The sequence below is a fragment of the Eurytemora carolleeae genome, unplaced genomic scaffold, assembly GCF_000591075.1.
Source record: "Eurytemora carolleeae unplaced genomic scaffold, Eaff_2.0 scaffold1120, whole genome shotgun sequence".
NCBI lineage: Eukaryota > Metazoa > Arthropoda > Copepoda > Calanoida > Temoridae > Eurytemora > Eurytemora carolleeae.
Window position 1 is genome coordinate 1 of NW_019397073.1, and position 15,504 is coordinate 15,504.

The following is a 15,504-nucleotide window of genomic DNA, read 5'->3' on the forward strand; positions in this document are numbered from 1 at the left end:
ATAAAGTTGTAATCTCTGTTTGTTTGTTTGTCCGATCATAACTCAAGAACCCCTGGACCAATTGGTCTCAAATTTTGATTGGGGAACTCAGCACAGCCACTGGAACATTCTTGGCTTGAAATTCTAAGTTGAAGGGGTCGAACACAATTTTTACCAAGTGCGGGTAAACGTAGGGAGTAACTATGAGTAACCCGGGCAACGCTGGGTCCCAAGCTAATTGTTAATGATATTAAGTAGTTATGGTAAATGAACACTGAATAATTTTTGCATATTTCAGGGATAGTTTAAAGCAGGAGATGAAACTATTAAAACATGAAGTAGAACTACTTCCTAAAGATAGAAGAAAGGACGCCCTTAGGTAATTCTAGCATACATTTATTCATTCATTTGATCATCCTTTCTTACTTTCCTCTATCTTTTCTTTTATTCATTAGTTCATCCTTTCTTACTTTCCTCTATCTTTTCTTTTATTCATTAGTTTATCCTTTCTTACTTTCCTCTATCTTTTCTTTTATTCATTTGTCTTTTTATCCTTTTTATCTTCCTGTCTTTCCTGTTATTTTTTTTATAAAATTCAAATGGCACAAAGACTTGTTATAATTCTTTCGAAAAACAGCACCAAAAATGGACGGGCAAAAGAAGTAAGATCAACGGACAAAAAACTGATGTGCGGGTGAAGAAAGGAGAAAAAAGTACATATAAAATTGTGAACTTTGCTTAAAACCATAAATTTTATGAAAAAAAATGTTAAAATAAGATTTTTTAAAAATCATTTCATAAATTCATCTTATTTTTTTCTTTAACTATTCTTTCTTTCAGCTTTCCATCCTTTCATACTTTTATTCATCCTCTCTTTCCATTTTTAATACTTTTATTTATCAATTCTTATCTTTCTTTTCCTCCTTTTCTTCTCTCTTCTTTCCATTCTTTCATTGAATTGTTTTTCCATTTGTTCCTCCTTTTCTTCTCAATTCTTTCCATTCTTTCTTTGAATTGTTTTTCCACCTTTTCCTTCTTTTCTTCTCAATTCTTTCCATTCGTTCTTTGAATTGTTTTTCCACCTTTTCCTTCTTTTCTTCTCTCTTCTTTCCATTCTTTCTTTGAATTGTTTTTCCATTTTTTCCTTCTTTTCTTCTCTCTTCTTTCTATTCTTTCTTTGAATTGTTTTTCCACCTTTTCCTTCTTTTCTTCTCTCTTCTGTCCATTCAATGGATGGTCAATTCTTTAATCAATTTATTCTTTCGGTAGGATTCGAAAAGACCAGCTTGAACGTGAACAAGTAGACAGAGAGCGAGGGTTTGTGTCTAAATGAAAGCCATGAAAGTGCAATGAAGAGACTATCAGATACACATAAAGAAAGAATAGCGCTTCTAGATCGACAGTTCTTACAACAAAAACAACAGCTTATGAGAGCAAGAGAGGTGTAGATTAATGATTTTATAATTATGGAATGGATGGCAGAATTAATTAAATGGATGAAATTGATGAAATTGATGAAATTGATGAAATTGATGAAATTGATGAATTTGATGAATTTGATGAAATTGATGAAATCGATGAAATTGATGAAATGGGTGAATTGGATGAAATAGATGAAATGGATGAAATGGATGAAATGGATGAAATGGATGAAATGGATGAAATGGATGAAATGGATGAAATGGATGAAATGGAAATGGAAATTTAAAAAGGACATAAGTATTGATGCTACAGACAAAACGCAAAGGGGGAAAGCACAAACTTATGGAAAATGTGAAAAATTGCTAAAAATTGCGAAATGGGTTATCGGTTATCGGTTATCGGTTAGCCTCAATTTGCGTTTTTATAAAGAAAGAGGAAATATATACATGATTACGAGTGTATTTATGTTTCTAGATGTATTGTATATAATTGATAAAATTGATAAAATTGATAAAGAAAAAGTTGAACAAATGAATTAGTCTAAAAATGCGTATAAGGATTTATTAATGAATGAATGAATGAATGAATGAATGAATGAATGAATGAATGAATATTAAGGCTGCTATCTGGGAGTTAGAAGAGCGTCAGCTTCATGAGCGTCATCAGCTTGCAAAGCGTCAACTTAAGGAATCAATCAATCAATCAATCAAATAGTCAGTCAGTCAATAAAATATATTTGATCGAGTATTAAAAATAATAGTAAAGATTTCAGAGATTTCCTCCGCGTCAAGTTATTTATCTTAAACCATAAAAATCATTCTATCTGCGACATCTGTATACATATTATCTTGGTTGAGTTAAAGCAAGAATATGCCCTGAAGATGGTTAAGTAAACCGAAAATTTGGCAAAAAGGGTTTTTGTTTCACGGATCTGCGAGTGTTAGATTTAGAAGACTTGTATATCTTAATCTATATATATACAGATAAAGTTGAAACCTCTGTTTGTTTGTCCGACCATAACCCCTTTACCGATTTGTCTCAAATTTTGATTGGGGAACTTGGGAGAACCACGGGAATGATCTTAGCTTAGTTTTGAGATTCTAAGTTTAGTGGGTCCTTTTTATAGGGAAATATTGCTAAAATCGTAGTTAAGACCAAGCGCGGATAAACGGCGGGAGTAACATTGACAACGCTGGGTTCTCAAGCTTAATAAAATGTTGAAATATTTTTCTCAGGTTTCCTCAAACTAAGATCAGATAAAAAAATGGATCGTGTCATCGTGGAATAGTGATTGATTATGATTTGGTTGAATTCAGGATTTATTCTTCCTTCAACGTCATCAGATGCTGGTTCATCATGAGAAGGAGTTGGATCATCTCAAGAGGATGATGGAGAGGAGAGAGGAGGAGNAAATGGAACTTCTAGATTCTAAAATGTTTTTACTTTTTATGCATTTCCTCAAATTTCCCCTAAAACGTAATCTTAATTCTACTTATCTTTTTTGCAAAGAAGTTGAGTTTTTGAAACTCAAATTTTGAATCCCTGTATTTTGAATCCCTGTATTTTTTGTAAAGTGTGAAGTTGTGAGCCTTTGATATTTTAAACTTTTTAATAATATAAGAATTTAAAGTTTGAAATTTCAAAGGTTCACACCATCAGGTTGAAAAGATATAGGGATTGAAAATTGCTTTGCGTTGTATGCTTTTCCTCAGATTTATTTATTTTCCTTATTTTTTGTCTATTTGTTTTGATAAAGAATGCTTTGATATGAGTAGTGAGTAAAGTGGCCGAATTTAAAGAATTTGAGCGGCGGTTTAAATTTAAGCCGCGGTTTAAATATGGTTAGTTCCACTTAAAATTGTATCAAATGTTTCAAGATTTATGCCGGCGCTTAATTTGAACCGGGTTTTGGCGGATTTAAACCGCGGCTCAAATTCTTTAAATTCCATCTCTGAATTCATGAAAATAAAGATATATCCTTACAACCATATAACAAAGAACGCAAAATGCAGATAATCTGATCACTATTGAAAGTTTATTTGTTTATTATTTATTCGTACTGCTTATTATATTACATAAGCTCATTAAATTTTCAGGGGTGTTTATTTTTTTGAAAAATAATTTCCTCCCCTGTTTTTTGAAACATTTTTTTTTCACCCAGAAGTTGGGTATATTTACGCTTTATATATGGTTTTTTCGGTAAATTGGGAAAAATAATTTTAATGTGAAACTAATAAAATATTGAGTAAAAAGTATCAAAAATCTTGTTTTTTTATTCCCAGATTTTCAAAAATTATTTCTTAAAATTAGACACCCCTGTAATTTTTCTACTTCTTTTTTTGTTTAGAACCTTGAGAAGAGAGCTTTACCTAAGCGTATACGTGCAGAGATGAAAGCAAGGGAGATGATGTACAGGTACATATCATTATTTATATTAGTTTTATTATTATTATTATTAGTTTTCCCATTCCCATCCCTATTCTCATTCCATTTTTAGTGTTTATTGACTGTCACTCAATTGTACAGTGTACAGTTACATTTTACAATCAACTGTACTGTGTGCAGGTACATTTTGCAATCAACTGTACAGTATACAGGTACATTTTGCAATCAACTCCACAGTGTACAGGTACATTAACATTCAACTGCACAGTGTACAGGTACATTAACATTCAACTGTATAGTGTACAGGTACATTTACAATCAACTGTACAGTGTACAGGTACAATTTATAATCAAATGTACAGTGTAGTTACATTTACACTCAACTGTACAGTGGTACATGTACGTTTTGCAATCAACTGTACAGTGTATAGGTTCATTTTTCAATCAACTGTACAGTGTTCAGGTACATTGTTAATCAACCGTACAGTGTACAGGTACATTTTACAATCAACTGTATAGTGTACAGTTGCATTTTACAATTAACTATACAAGTACATTTTATAATTAATTGTACAGCTCAACTGTACTGCACAGGTACAATGTACAGTGAACAGGTACATTTTACAATCAACTGTACAGTGAAAAGGTACATTTAGCAATCAACTGTACAGTGTACAGGTACATTTTACAGTCAACTGTACAGTGTACAGTTACATTTTACAATCAACTGTACAGTGTACAAGTACATTGACATTCAACTGTACAGTGTGCACTGTACAGGTACATTTACCATCAACTGTACAGTGTACATTACATTTTATAATCAACTGTACAGTGTACAGGTACATTTACAATCAACTGTACAGTGTACAGGTACATTTACAATCAACCGTACAGTGTACAGGTACATTTTACAATCAACTGTACAGTGTACAGGTACATTTACAATCAACTCTACAGTGTACAGGTACATTAACATTCAACTGTACAGTGTACAGGTACATTAACATTCAACTGTATAGTGTACAGGTACATTTACAATCAACTGCACAGTGTACAGGTACAATTTATAATCAAATGTACAGTGTAGTTACATTTACACTCAAATGTACAGTGGTACATGTACATTTTGCAATCAACTGTACAGTGTATAGGTTCATTTTGCAATCAACTGTACAGTGTTCAGGTACATTGTTAATCAACCGTACAGTGTACAGGTACATTTTACAATCAACTGTATAGTGTACAGGTACATTTTATAATTAACTATACAAGTACATTTTATAATTAACTGTACAGCTCAACTGTACTGCACAGGTACAATTTACAATCAACTGTACTTGTAAACTTTACACTCAACTGTACAGGTACACTTTACACTCAACTGTACTGGTAAACTGTAAATTTAGCTGTTCAGGTACACTTTCTATTCAACTGTATTTTGACTGTACACTCAACTGTACATCCTAATTATCTAATTACCCCCTAACACTGAACACTGTGATTTGGCTGTACACCTAACCCTGGACTAATCATTATTCAAACTAAAAAGCTGTACAACAGTGTGTACACATACCATTCAATTATCTGTACACTGAACGATACATTTAGCTGTACAGTGAACAATAAACTATGTTTTTAACTGTGCGCTGGATTAATTAACTATAACCATCAAACTTTATACTAAACTGTTCACTAGTATTTTAACTATAAACGAAAGGTACTCAAGGTTGTACAAGTGTACAATGTCTATGTTCAGGGAGTCTCTGCGTATATCCGTGACGAACCTGCACGAGGCTATCACTCCTACGGAGGAGAAGGATAGGTTCAAGAAGTTTCAGGAGGCGGAGAAGAAGAGATATAGGGCAGAGCAACAGAGGTATTATTAGGCCTGGTATTCAGGTTGCTTCGTGCCCCTCGTCTAGCAACAATTTAAGCATTTCTATATTGGTTTACAAGCGGCCATTTTTCTTCCTATTTGCAAAGCTAAAATTTTTCGGATTTTTCTGTATACATTGATAGATTTATAAAATAAAAATCCGCTAAAATTTGTTACTTTACCCATGCATAAACCTTTCCTGTGGTTATGTCAGTTGCCACCAAAACAAATTGGCCGTTTTTACGTCAATTGGACACAGACAAACAGCCATACAGCCAAACAAGCCAATTTTATGCATAGATATTAGCACTATTTATTGCGTACCACAAAGTACTTTATGTACTATGTAGTGTGTCTGGTAAACGCCTTTTCAATATTTTCTTGGTATTCACAATTACCAAAAGTTTATTGTCTGATAAAAACGTTGCCAATATTCTGTTGTCGGGTAAAACTTCACTAAAAGTCTGATTTCTGATAAAAAACGTTCCCAGAAGTCTGATTCCTGATAAACACGTTGCCAAAAGTCTGTTGTCTGGTAAAATGTCACTTAAAGTCTGATGTCTGATAAAAACGTTCCCAGAAGTCTGATTTCTGATAAACTCGTTATCATAAGTAGGTGTATTCTGATACCCCAAGTAAGTTGGATTTTATACACATTGAACAAGTCAGTGACAAGCATAAACATTTAGAAGTAATTTTTCTAGTATTTTATGCGATAAGTCTAACTATTTCAAAGGATAATTGTCTCTTATTTCAAAGGATGATTGTCTCTTATTTCAAAGGATAATTGTCTCTTATTTCAAAGGATAATTGTCTCTTATTTCAAAGGATAATTGTCTCTTATTTCATGGGATAATTGTCTCTTATTTAAAAGGATAATTGTCTCGTATTTCAAAGGATAATTGTCTCTTATTTCAAGGGATAATTGTCTCTTATTTCAAAGGATAATTGTCTCTTATTTCAAAGGATAATTGTCTCTTATTTCAAAGGATAATTGTCTCTTATTTCAAAGGAAAATTGTCTCTTATTTCAAGGGATAATTGTCTCTTATTTCAAAGGTTATTTTTTGTTCGGAAACAACAAGGAAAAATAAAAATAATCTGTCTAGGTTTGAGATGAAACATATGAAACAGCTTGAGGAAGCTAGAGCCGGCTCCCAGGCTGCTATCAAGGAGCTTGAGCAGCTCCAGAATGAGAAGAGGAAGATGCTGATGGAGCATGAGACAACTAAGCTCAAGGAGCTGGATGAGAGTTATGCTAGAGAGCTGAAGGAGTGGAAGGCGGAGCTGAAGCCTAGAAAACAGGTAAATATCTCAATAACCCTGCAATGGATGCATAAGACAAATCTAGGAATAAATACAAAATACAAAGCGTAATGATAATAAAAAGAAATGTATTGGTTTTTGTCAATTTCAAATCTGCCAATATCCAAATTTTCTCGAGAAACCTAAATTTACAGTTACTGTAAACTATGCTTAGCTATAAGGTATGTCTAAATCTTTTTCATACATGTTTTGGCTATTTTTAAACAAATTCCTCTTCTTATTTTTTCCCCCAATAAAAATATTTTTTCATATGTTTATGAATATGTTTGTAAATATGATGTTTTAGGGGTAATTGTATTTCACTGTCCTTTCTGGATTTTAACCTTGTATATCATAGTATGTAATTCATATAGAGCTTGTAGATAGAAATTATATAAACTTCATCATTAATATTTATTTGTCAAATTAAAGTTTTTATAAAAAGATCCAGAAAAAATAATGCATATTGGTTTGTGAAGTCTATCTACTTATCCTTGATTATTTAACTTATCCATGTTCTTATATCTATGGTTGTGGGATAATATTTGACAAACAGTGCTTAGGATTTAGATCCATTACGTTAGAGATGCACAATGATTTATCCTGTAAAATAGATGAGAAAAAACAAAATAATATATTTCTGGATGAGAATGGACCCCAAGCACTGCTTGAATAATGTGTATAGTATAGTTTCTTCTTTTACTGTATAGGGATAAGGTTCTGAATATACTAATAATAATATTTTCTCTCAGTATCTTGAAAGTATACTGAGTGAGGAAACTATGGCCCAGGTCAGGTACTACCAGGACCAGGTAGGTGTAGGTCAACCTGCCTGGGCTGAACTACTCCGAGGTCCTACTGAGTTACTGCCTATGCAGGATACAGAAGAACATGATGATATGTCAATCCAGTCAGCTCCTGTAGACCACTACAGCCCCCAAGAAAGCACATGGCAAATAAGCCATCAACGAAGTCAATCTTCTTGTCTTCCCCTCAGTAGGCCAGTATCAACTCCGTCTAACAGTAGAATGCTAACTGCAACACAATCAGCCTCCCCACCCACAAAACAGTTTACACCTGTATCTAGATCTAGTTCAGCATACTCAGGTTCCTCTAGAACATTGGCACCCTCTCCACGATCCTCTCTTAGTAACTCTCCTAGTATGATATCCTACATGTCCAACCATTCATCTAATCCTAGCCTGTTAGGCTCACAACCTTCACTGATACCTCCTTCACCTACTTCTACCCGTCCCCATTCTCTTTATGTTCCATTTGTTGGTTGTGTAGATGCCCCCAGACCACCCCCTGGCCAGGCAGCAAGGGAGATATTAAATGCTATGTCCTATGCCCCTACCCAAGACTCATATTCCCCTGGACCAAGAAGTCCCCCAGTGTCTCCACGACCAAGGTCTAGAAATAACAAACCTCTTCCTCTAATTCCACAATCCCCAAGATTAAGATCTAAGTCCACGAGTCTGGCCTCCCTCCTTGGGTCATCTTCCCCCAGACCCTCTTATAATCAATATGATCTTGCTCCACTCTCTAGATCAAGCTCTTCCCTACAGAACCGGACAGGTTCACCTGTTCCTGCCTTTACATCATCTCCTGTTCCTCCACTGTCACCTCTTGTCTCACCATCAAACCCAATCAATCATTCGGAAAATTCTGCTTTAAAACTAACCCATCCTCCAGTTATCCATCCACCTCCAGACTTGGTCCAAATGACGTCAAGGGACTCCTTCCAATCCCCCACTGGAAAGTTTCACAACTCCTCTCATGAAGTTCAGACAGCTCCCTTAGAGAGCATTAAAGAAACTTCTCCGTTTAGAGCTTCGCCCTAGTCAACTGTAGAGCTTATATCTCCAAATACTTGGAGCTCTTTATGTGCCTGAAATATGCTTTTTAGTTCTAAGACAGCTTGAGATTAGTAATCAAATTACGCAGTAGCTATTTACCAAGCCAGTTTGTCTTCCGGTGCAATTCTTTTCCAACTGCTTCCACATCAGAAAAATTAAAACTCCTCAATAAAAGAATAATTCCATTCGTTTCAAGCATCCAAGATTCCCTCAGTATGAAATCAAGCCTGACATCTTCAGAAAGAACAAAAGTACTATAAAGTCAATCAAGAATTAGAATCCTAGGTTGTTGACCAATCTAGCAATGGTAATTAAGGCATGCACGTTTGTGTTCACCGGTTATTTTACTTTTGATTTATCATGTTTTGTGTTGCTTTGCTTTTAATTTTTTTTAAGCACATGTTATTTTTCTAATACTAGATTTACCTAACCATCATGGTTACTCTATAATCACAAGTTTTCTGTTTATTCAAATATATAGTGCCAGAGCTGTGAACTTTTGTATAAATGAATAAACCTAAGCTAACCTATATGGATTAAACTAATAAGTCGGCCATATCCACAGTGTGACTATTATTTAGTCAGAATTGTTTTCTATAATTAGAAATCTCAAAGTGTTTTCTTTGTTCCAGAACTATGAACCTGTATCCCTTCAAAGGGAGTGTTCGCGAAAAATGAAAGGGGGTATAGGCTTACATCGAAAAATAAGCGCCTTTGATCGCTGCTAATCTTACTCCTATCTCCTTGCGTCTATAAAGAGAAAATTGTTAAAAACAACTCATACCGAAAAACGTAGCGTCCATACAAATTCGGAAAGTTCCAACATTCAACTCTGATTGTAAAATAATCAATTTAATTACAAACAAATCACTCTGATATTACAAACAATAGTCATCGATTATTTTCCGATATAATATAGTTAATATTTCATACTATTTTTAATTTTTTTTTAATAATATTTTGCTTGCGCTGGATTTTCGAATATTTCTGGGAAATATGAAAATGTCGTCTTCATTATAAAAATCCTCGAAACAGGAATAAATGTTTCAAAAGTAACTCTCAGATCATGAAAAATAAGAAAATATTACGGAATATCAACTTTTTACGAATGCGTCGAAAAAATATCGATGACTATTGTTTGTAATATCTGAATGTTTTGTTTGGAATTAAATTGATTTGTTTACGATCCGAGTCGTATATTACAACTTTCTGAATATGCATGGACACTACGTTCTTCGGTATAAGTCGTTTAAACACCTCATTTCATTTTTCGCGAACACTCCCTTTAATTTCAACAATGTTACTTTTGCTTTACTAGTAAATTCATTAAAAATGCATGGTTTTTTTCTATTTCAAAGCTTGCATGTTATTTACAAGGTGGACCTTTTATAATTCTTCACAACTCTTTGATAAAGAATTGTGGTTAGCAAAAAATGTTCACTTTGTCATTTGTTTTACAGGTTTTCCCGATTTTTAATAATACTAATTTGCATGAAACCTTTTTTGAAATAATTATGTTTTTGCATCTTTTAGTTGAATTAATTTTTTATAAAAACTACCTGGGAGATTTTAAAACTTAATTTTTTACTTTAAAGTCTGATGCAAATTTTATTTATAAAAAATCCTAAATATTATTAAACTTTAACATTTAGTTTTTCAATGACATTCTTAAGATCAAAGAATAGTTTCCATGTCTATTAAAAAAACTCCCATGAGAGAAAATTCCAATTTTAAAAGCTGTATTTAAAGAGTCTGTAAGCGTAATTTCAAATTCAACCCGTCTTGCGTGATATCCATGTTTATAATTTGGAAATATTATTGGTTCATTTGGGGTTTCTGCAGAAAACATCTAGAAATCTCTATGAGTCGGTCCGGTTCGGATTAAAATTGACCCTAGTCCACTGTATTGAGGCCAGGGTCGGTCCGGCTCGGATTAAAATTGACCCTAATCCACTATATAGAGGCCAGGGTCGGTCCGGTTCGGATTAAAATTGACCCTAGTTCACTGTATAGAGGCCAGGGTCGGTCCGGTTCGGATTAAAATTGACCCTAGTTCACTGTATTGAGGCCAGGGTCGGTCCGGTTCGGATTAAAATTGACCCTAGTTCACTGTATTGAGGCCAGGGTCGGTCCGGTTCGGATTAAAATTTACCCTAGTCCAATATATGGGTCACTTGAAATAACGCTTACAAGTTACAGTCTCTTTAATATCCAAGTTATAATTTACAAGAACTCCCAATTTTCTAAATTGAATTTAATATTGAATTTGTTCAGATTCTCGAGGATGAATTTCAAAACCAGCTTGAAGAGCAGGAGAGACATTACGGACACTATCTAACCTCGGCTCTACTGGCTGAAAGGAACAGAGTGAGGTATAATAATAACTAGCTCAAGTGCCCGGCGTTGCCCGTGAAAAAAATCCGAATTAGAAAAAAATGGAATTTTAAAAGAAAAAAATATTTCGAATTTTTTAGCCTATGTTACCCCCAGGGTATCCATGGGTTCCCTCAAAAAAAATCAGCCCATTTATTTCAGCTGTTTATCCAGCTATAGCTGACATATAAATATATATTTAAAATTCAGTGATGGTGATGGACCAAACCTCTGTAGAGTAAAAAAGTAGATGTTAGTTCCACATTTATTGAGAATATATTTCGGTCTGGGTTGACCCTCGTCAGTTCTAACGATATAATAACCATCAAAATCGATAAATATATATGTATATATGAGCAAAGAGCTTTATTATATAGATAACAATAATAATAATAATGTATTTCGACATTTAAATTTATAAATATTCTTTTACAATTGGGTCGAGGTCTTAAGGTCTGAGACCGTTAAATGCTTATCCCTGGTAGGTAAAGGGTTACCCACAAAGGATGAGACTGAAAGACGACCCTAAATTTTAAAATATATGGCGACCTTGATTTTTAGTTTCTGCATTTCAAGAGAGTAACCGACTAAGGTAGTTGAACTGAGTATGCAGTGTTGTGGAAAACTTCTTTCGGATTAATTTGAGACATATTAAACTTTTTAAAGATCTGTGTAAATCCTGAGTTTGAGCGCAAACGTATCCACCCCCAAAGTAGGAGTTTTGAACGTCGAATTTGCGCTCAAACTCAGGATTTACATATCTTTAAAAAACACTGCATACTCAGTTCAACTACCTTACATAGCCGGTCACTCCCTTTAAATGAGTATTTTGATGGTTTACTAGATGACTAAGCACAGAAATATGGCAGTTTTGGTCTACAAGGAACCCTAAATGCAAGAAAACGGATTATAGAAATTCCGTTCAATCGTTTCTTAAATTTAATCCTTTGTGGGTGACCCTGTACAAAATTGTACATATGGAGAAAAAGAACTAAATAAGACATAATACATAAAAACAAGAACAAAAAGAATTTGAAATTTTTCTTTCAGTACCTTTCAACATTATCGTTATCAATTGATCTTATGTCTTGCTTTGTTGCAGGGAAAACGGAAGTGACAGTGTTCGATCAAAATCGCGAATATTTTCCGATTCATTCGTCTCTACTTCCGGAAGTGTGGATCGAAGATCCGGTAAATCCGTGGACCGAAAATCCTCTGGCTCAGACTACTCTGGCTCCGGATCCCGAAAGTCGTCTTCGGACCGGAAATTGTCCGCTTCCCGCCATAGTCTGTTGTCACGTGGTTCCGACTTGTAAAATGGCGGCCATTCAAGAGTACATTTTGTGATCAGTTAAACTTTCCATCCATATAAAGGTTCTATCTGTATAATTTCTGTCGAAAAATACGACAATCAACGTTATAATTAGCTTTTTGATATACTTACAGTCAGAGATTACTCAGATAGGACAACATCGTGATTGCTTCAGTTCTTCAACTTAAAATAATTATTACCTGTAAGCTTTCTGGTATACTGCAGAGATCGGTGTTAGACGACTTTCCTATTTTGGTTTTGATTTCCAACAAGCTCTTTTCAAATTACAAGTGTGGAAGTAATCAAAGAGAAGCTTTTAATTGGCAGCTGATCTTTGTTTCCATGGTTATGCTGTTTGAAAGATTGATAGAAATAAAAAATTGAAATATAAAGTCGTCTTCATTGTATTGATGTATACGACGAAAAGTGTACAACCTTACTATTGATGACAAGGTTATCTAGTACAAATGTGCAGAACTGACGATTACCGTATTTGTTTTTCTATCAGAGTAATTTGTGTCAACAAGAATCGTATGCAGGCTGTTCTTTGCATTAGTAATGACTTAAAAGCGGTGCAGTGCCTAAAATTTGCAACATGAGCAGATTTCCAATCCAATGTAAAACGTCCAATATATATTTAAAAAATGATTGTGCAAAATTTTAGTAAAAACTCAATTCAAACTGAGGTTGTCTCGACCCAAAACTATTTGATTGTGATTCATGATTACAAGATAAATTATGCTAAGATTAATACTCGTTTACGCTGTAGACAACTGTTTACTTTTATATAATCAAGTGTACTGTACTGAAGTGTACATGTACTATGTACATATTTCATCCTAAGATTTTGTAAGGGGTGTACAAACAATATAATTTGTTACGTAGGATAAATAAATGTATTGAATTTAATAGTTTTAGAATTTAATTGTGTGAAGTAAAATATTATTCAAGATTTTCGCTGCAGATAAGCCCATTTTTTATGTTTAAATGTAAAACAAAAATGTTCAAAATTTAATTTTATACAGTGAAACCCTTAATAACGAATACATCGAAAGAATTCATCAAATGTCGTATTCTTCACTTCCTGATAATGGAATGTTGTAGATATTTAGTTTTTTAATTAAATGATTATATGGAACTCTCTAAAACTGTTCCCGCATATTCATGGCTATTTATTTATTTTCGCAAATACTGAAATTTACGTAATAAAGTATAAAACTCATTGAAAAATTGTCAAGACGACATTTAATAAATTCTTTCGATGTATTCGTTATTAAGGGTTTCACTGTAAAAAAATCTTGGATGGTTAATGCATCCTATCAGGACATAATCTAGCTAATTTTAGTATTTGTCAAAATCCAGAAAGCTCCTTGTGACAGTTAGCGTTTAAACTATTTTTAAGGCAATTTAAGACATGAAAAATAATGTGTTGGCACAAAACGTTATTTATTTGTGTATTTTGATTGGAAAACATTAATGACAAAGCTCTCAAATAAATATTGATAGTTTGACAGTTTGAAAGTAAGACGACATTTGAGAGAAAATCACAAATTTTTGCGTTTTATGTAAGCTTGTAATTGTAAATATTTCAAAATTAATTTTTATGTCTTAACATTGCGTTGAAATGGTTAAACACACTAAAGGTGAACTGTTGCAACTGATCCATGAGACCTGATCAAAAGTTTTATATCGGTTTGTTATCAAAAATTCGAAATATAAGGAAGACGATTTTACCGACTCAAATGCCGTAGCCTATTCTCAAGACGTGTTTATCTATTTCCTCCATGAAGCACCCACATGTCAAACCCCGCTCATTCGTTCCCCCCTCACCCCTCTACACATCCCAGCCCTCAGTCAGGTTAGGAGAGTTGAGCTAGTAACAGCTCCAACACAGGGAGCCTCTTGACTCCTTTATGATGATGATGCAGATACTCAGCTAGCAGCAGACGTGCTTACCCAAAGGGTTCCCAGTTTATCATGCATTCCAGAGACAACATAATCGCTCAATCGCATCATGATAAAACCACAGATGCCTACTAGGTTGGATAAGCCCTGTTGTTCCAGTTCCTGTTGATCTGCTCCACCAACATGAAGCTCTACATCACTCCCATGAAGTACCCTACGAACACTCCCTTTAAGGTTCAGATGAGGATTAGACTTCAGAGACGACCCGTACGGAAAGCATACTGTCTGATTTCTTAAATTCACAATTAAATGCAACTGTAATCTTGTTTCGTTTTTTGCAAATCATTAAATAAAAGAGATTTTAAGGTCTTCTTTACAGTCTCCTTCTTTGTGGTTAACCCTGTAGATGTTTTGTTTACCCATTTAACTGCAGTGACGTAATTGGATTGTTAAGAAACAGTAACAACTATCGGACATTTATCTTAAGCAAGTTTCTAAACACTGATCAGATCAAATACGTACACAAACCCTATCACCCCTACTTTTGAGTTACTTACATTAAACTTGCATCAGAGGTCTAACATGAGACCATATGAAGAATAATTCCATTGAATAAGTGCCTGCATAGGGTTGCATAGTTGTCTAGTTTCATGAATGCATATAAGTTCCAAACCTATAGATATAAAATTGTACTCTACTTAACTTATATAATAAATATAGAAGATCAACCATCATTCCGAGGAAACATTTTATATAAGAATATTAAGTTAGTACACAATTTATCAATGCAACTATAGCCAGGCTCGTAGCTAAGAATTTCAAAAGAGGGCCACTAATGGCATAGGTAAAAAAAATTTTGACCTGAAAAACTTCATAAGGGTCTAAATTAATGATTAATTTATTTTTAACTAATTACATATTTTAGATTATTAAGATAGAGTCTAAATTAATGATTAATTTATTTTTAACTAATTACATATTTTAGATTATTAAGATAGATATTTTGATTGGTTTGCATTATGTTGTCTTTCCCTTAACCCTATCTCTGCTGGGGTACTTGAAAACCAGGATACGCTGGGGGGGGGG

At 33.9% G+C, this 15,504-nt stretch overlaps 1 protein-coding gene across 1 annotated transcript; it reads left to right on the forward strand.

The window, feature by feature from the left end:
- Positions 1–271: 271 nt before the first annotated feature.
- Positions 272–13,422, forward strand: LOC111711623 (STE20-like serine/threonine-protein kinase; the record flags this gene model as incomplete). Its single annotated transcript, XM_023486014.1, is given in 10 exon segments — positions 272–358; positions 1,249–1,302; positions 1,304–1,421; positions 2,020–2,088; positions 2,718–2,823; positions 3,747–3,816; positions 5,546–5,665; positions 6,774–6,969; positions 11,103–11,200; positions 12,304–13,422. Coding segments are annotated over 10 exon segments (1,132 nt in total), but the record flags the coding sequence as incomplete, so codon positions are not given.
- Between the last annotated feature and the right edge of the window lie 2,082 nt (positions 13,423–15,504).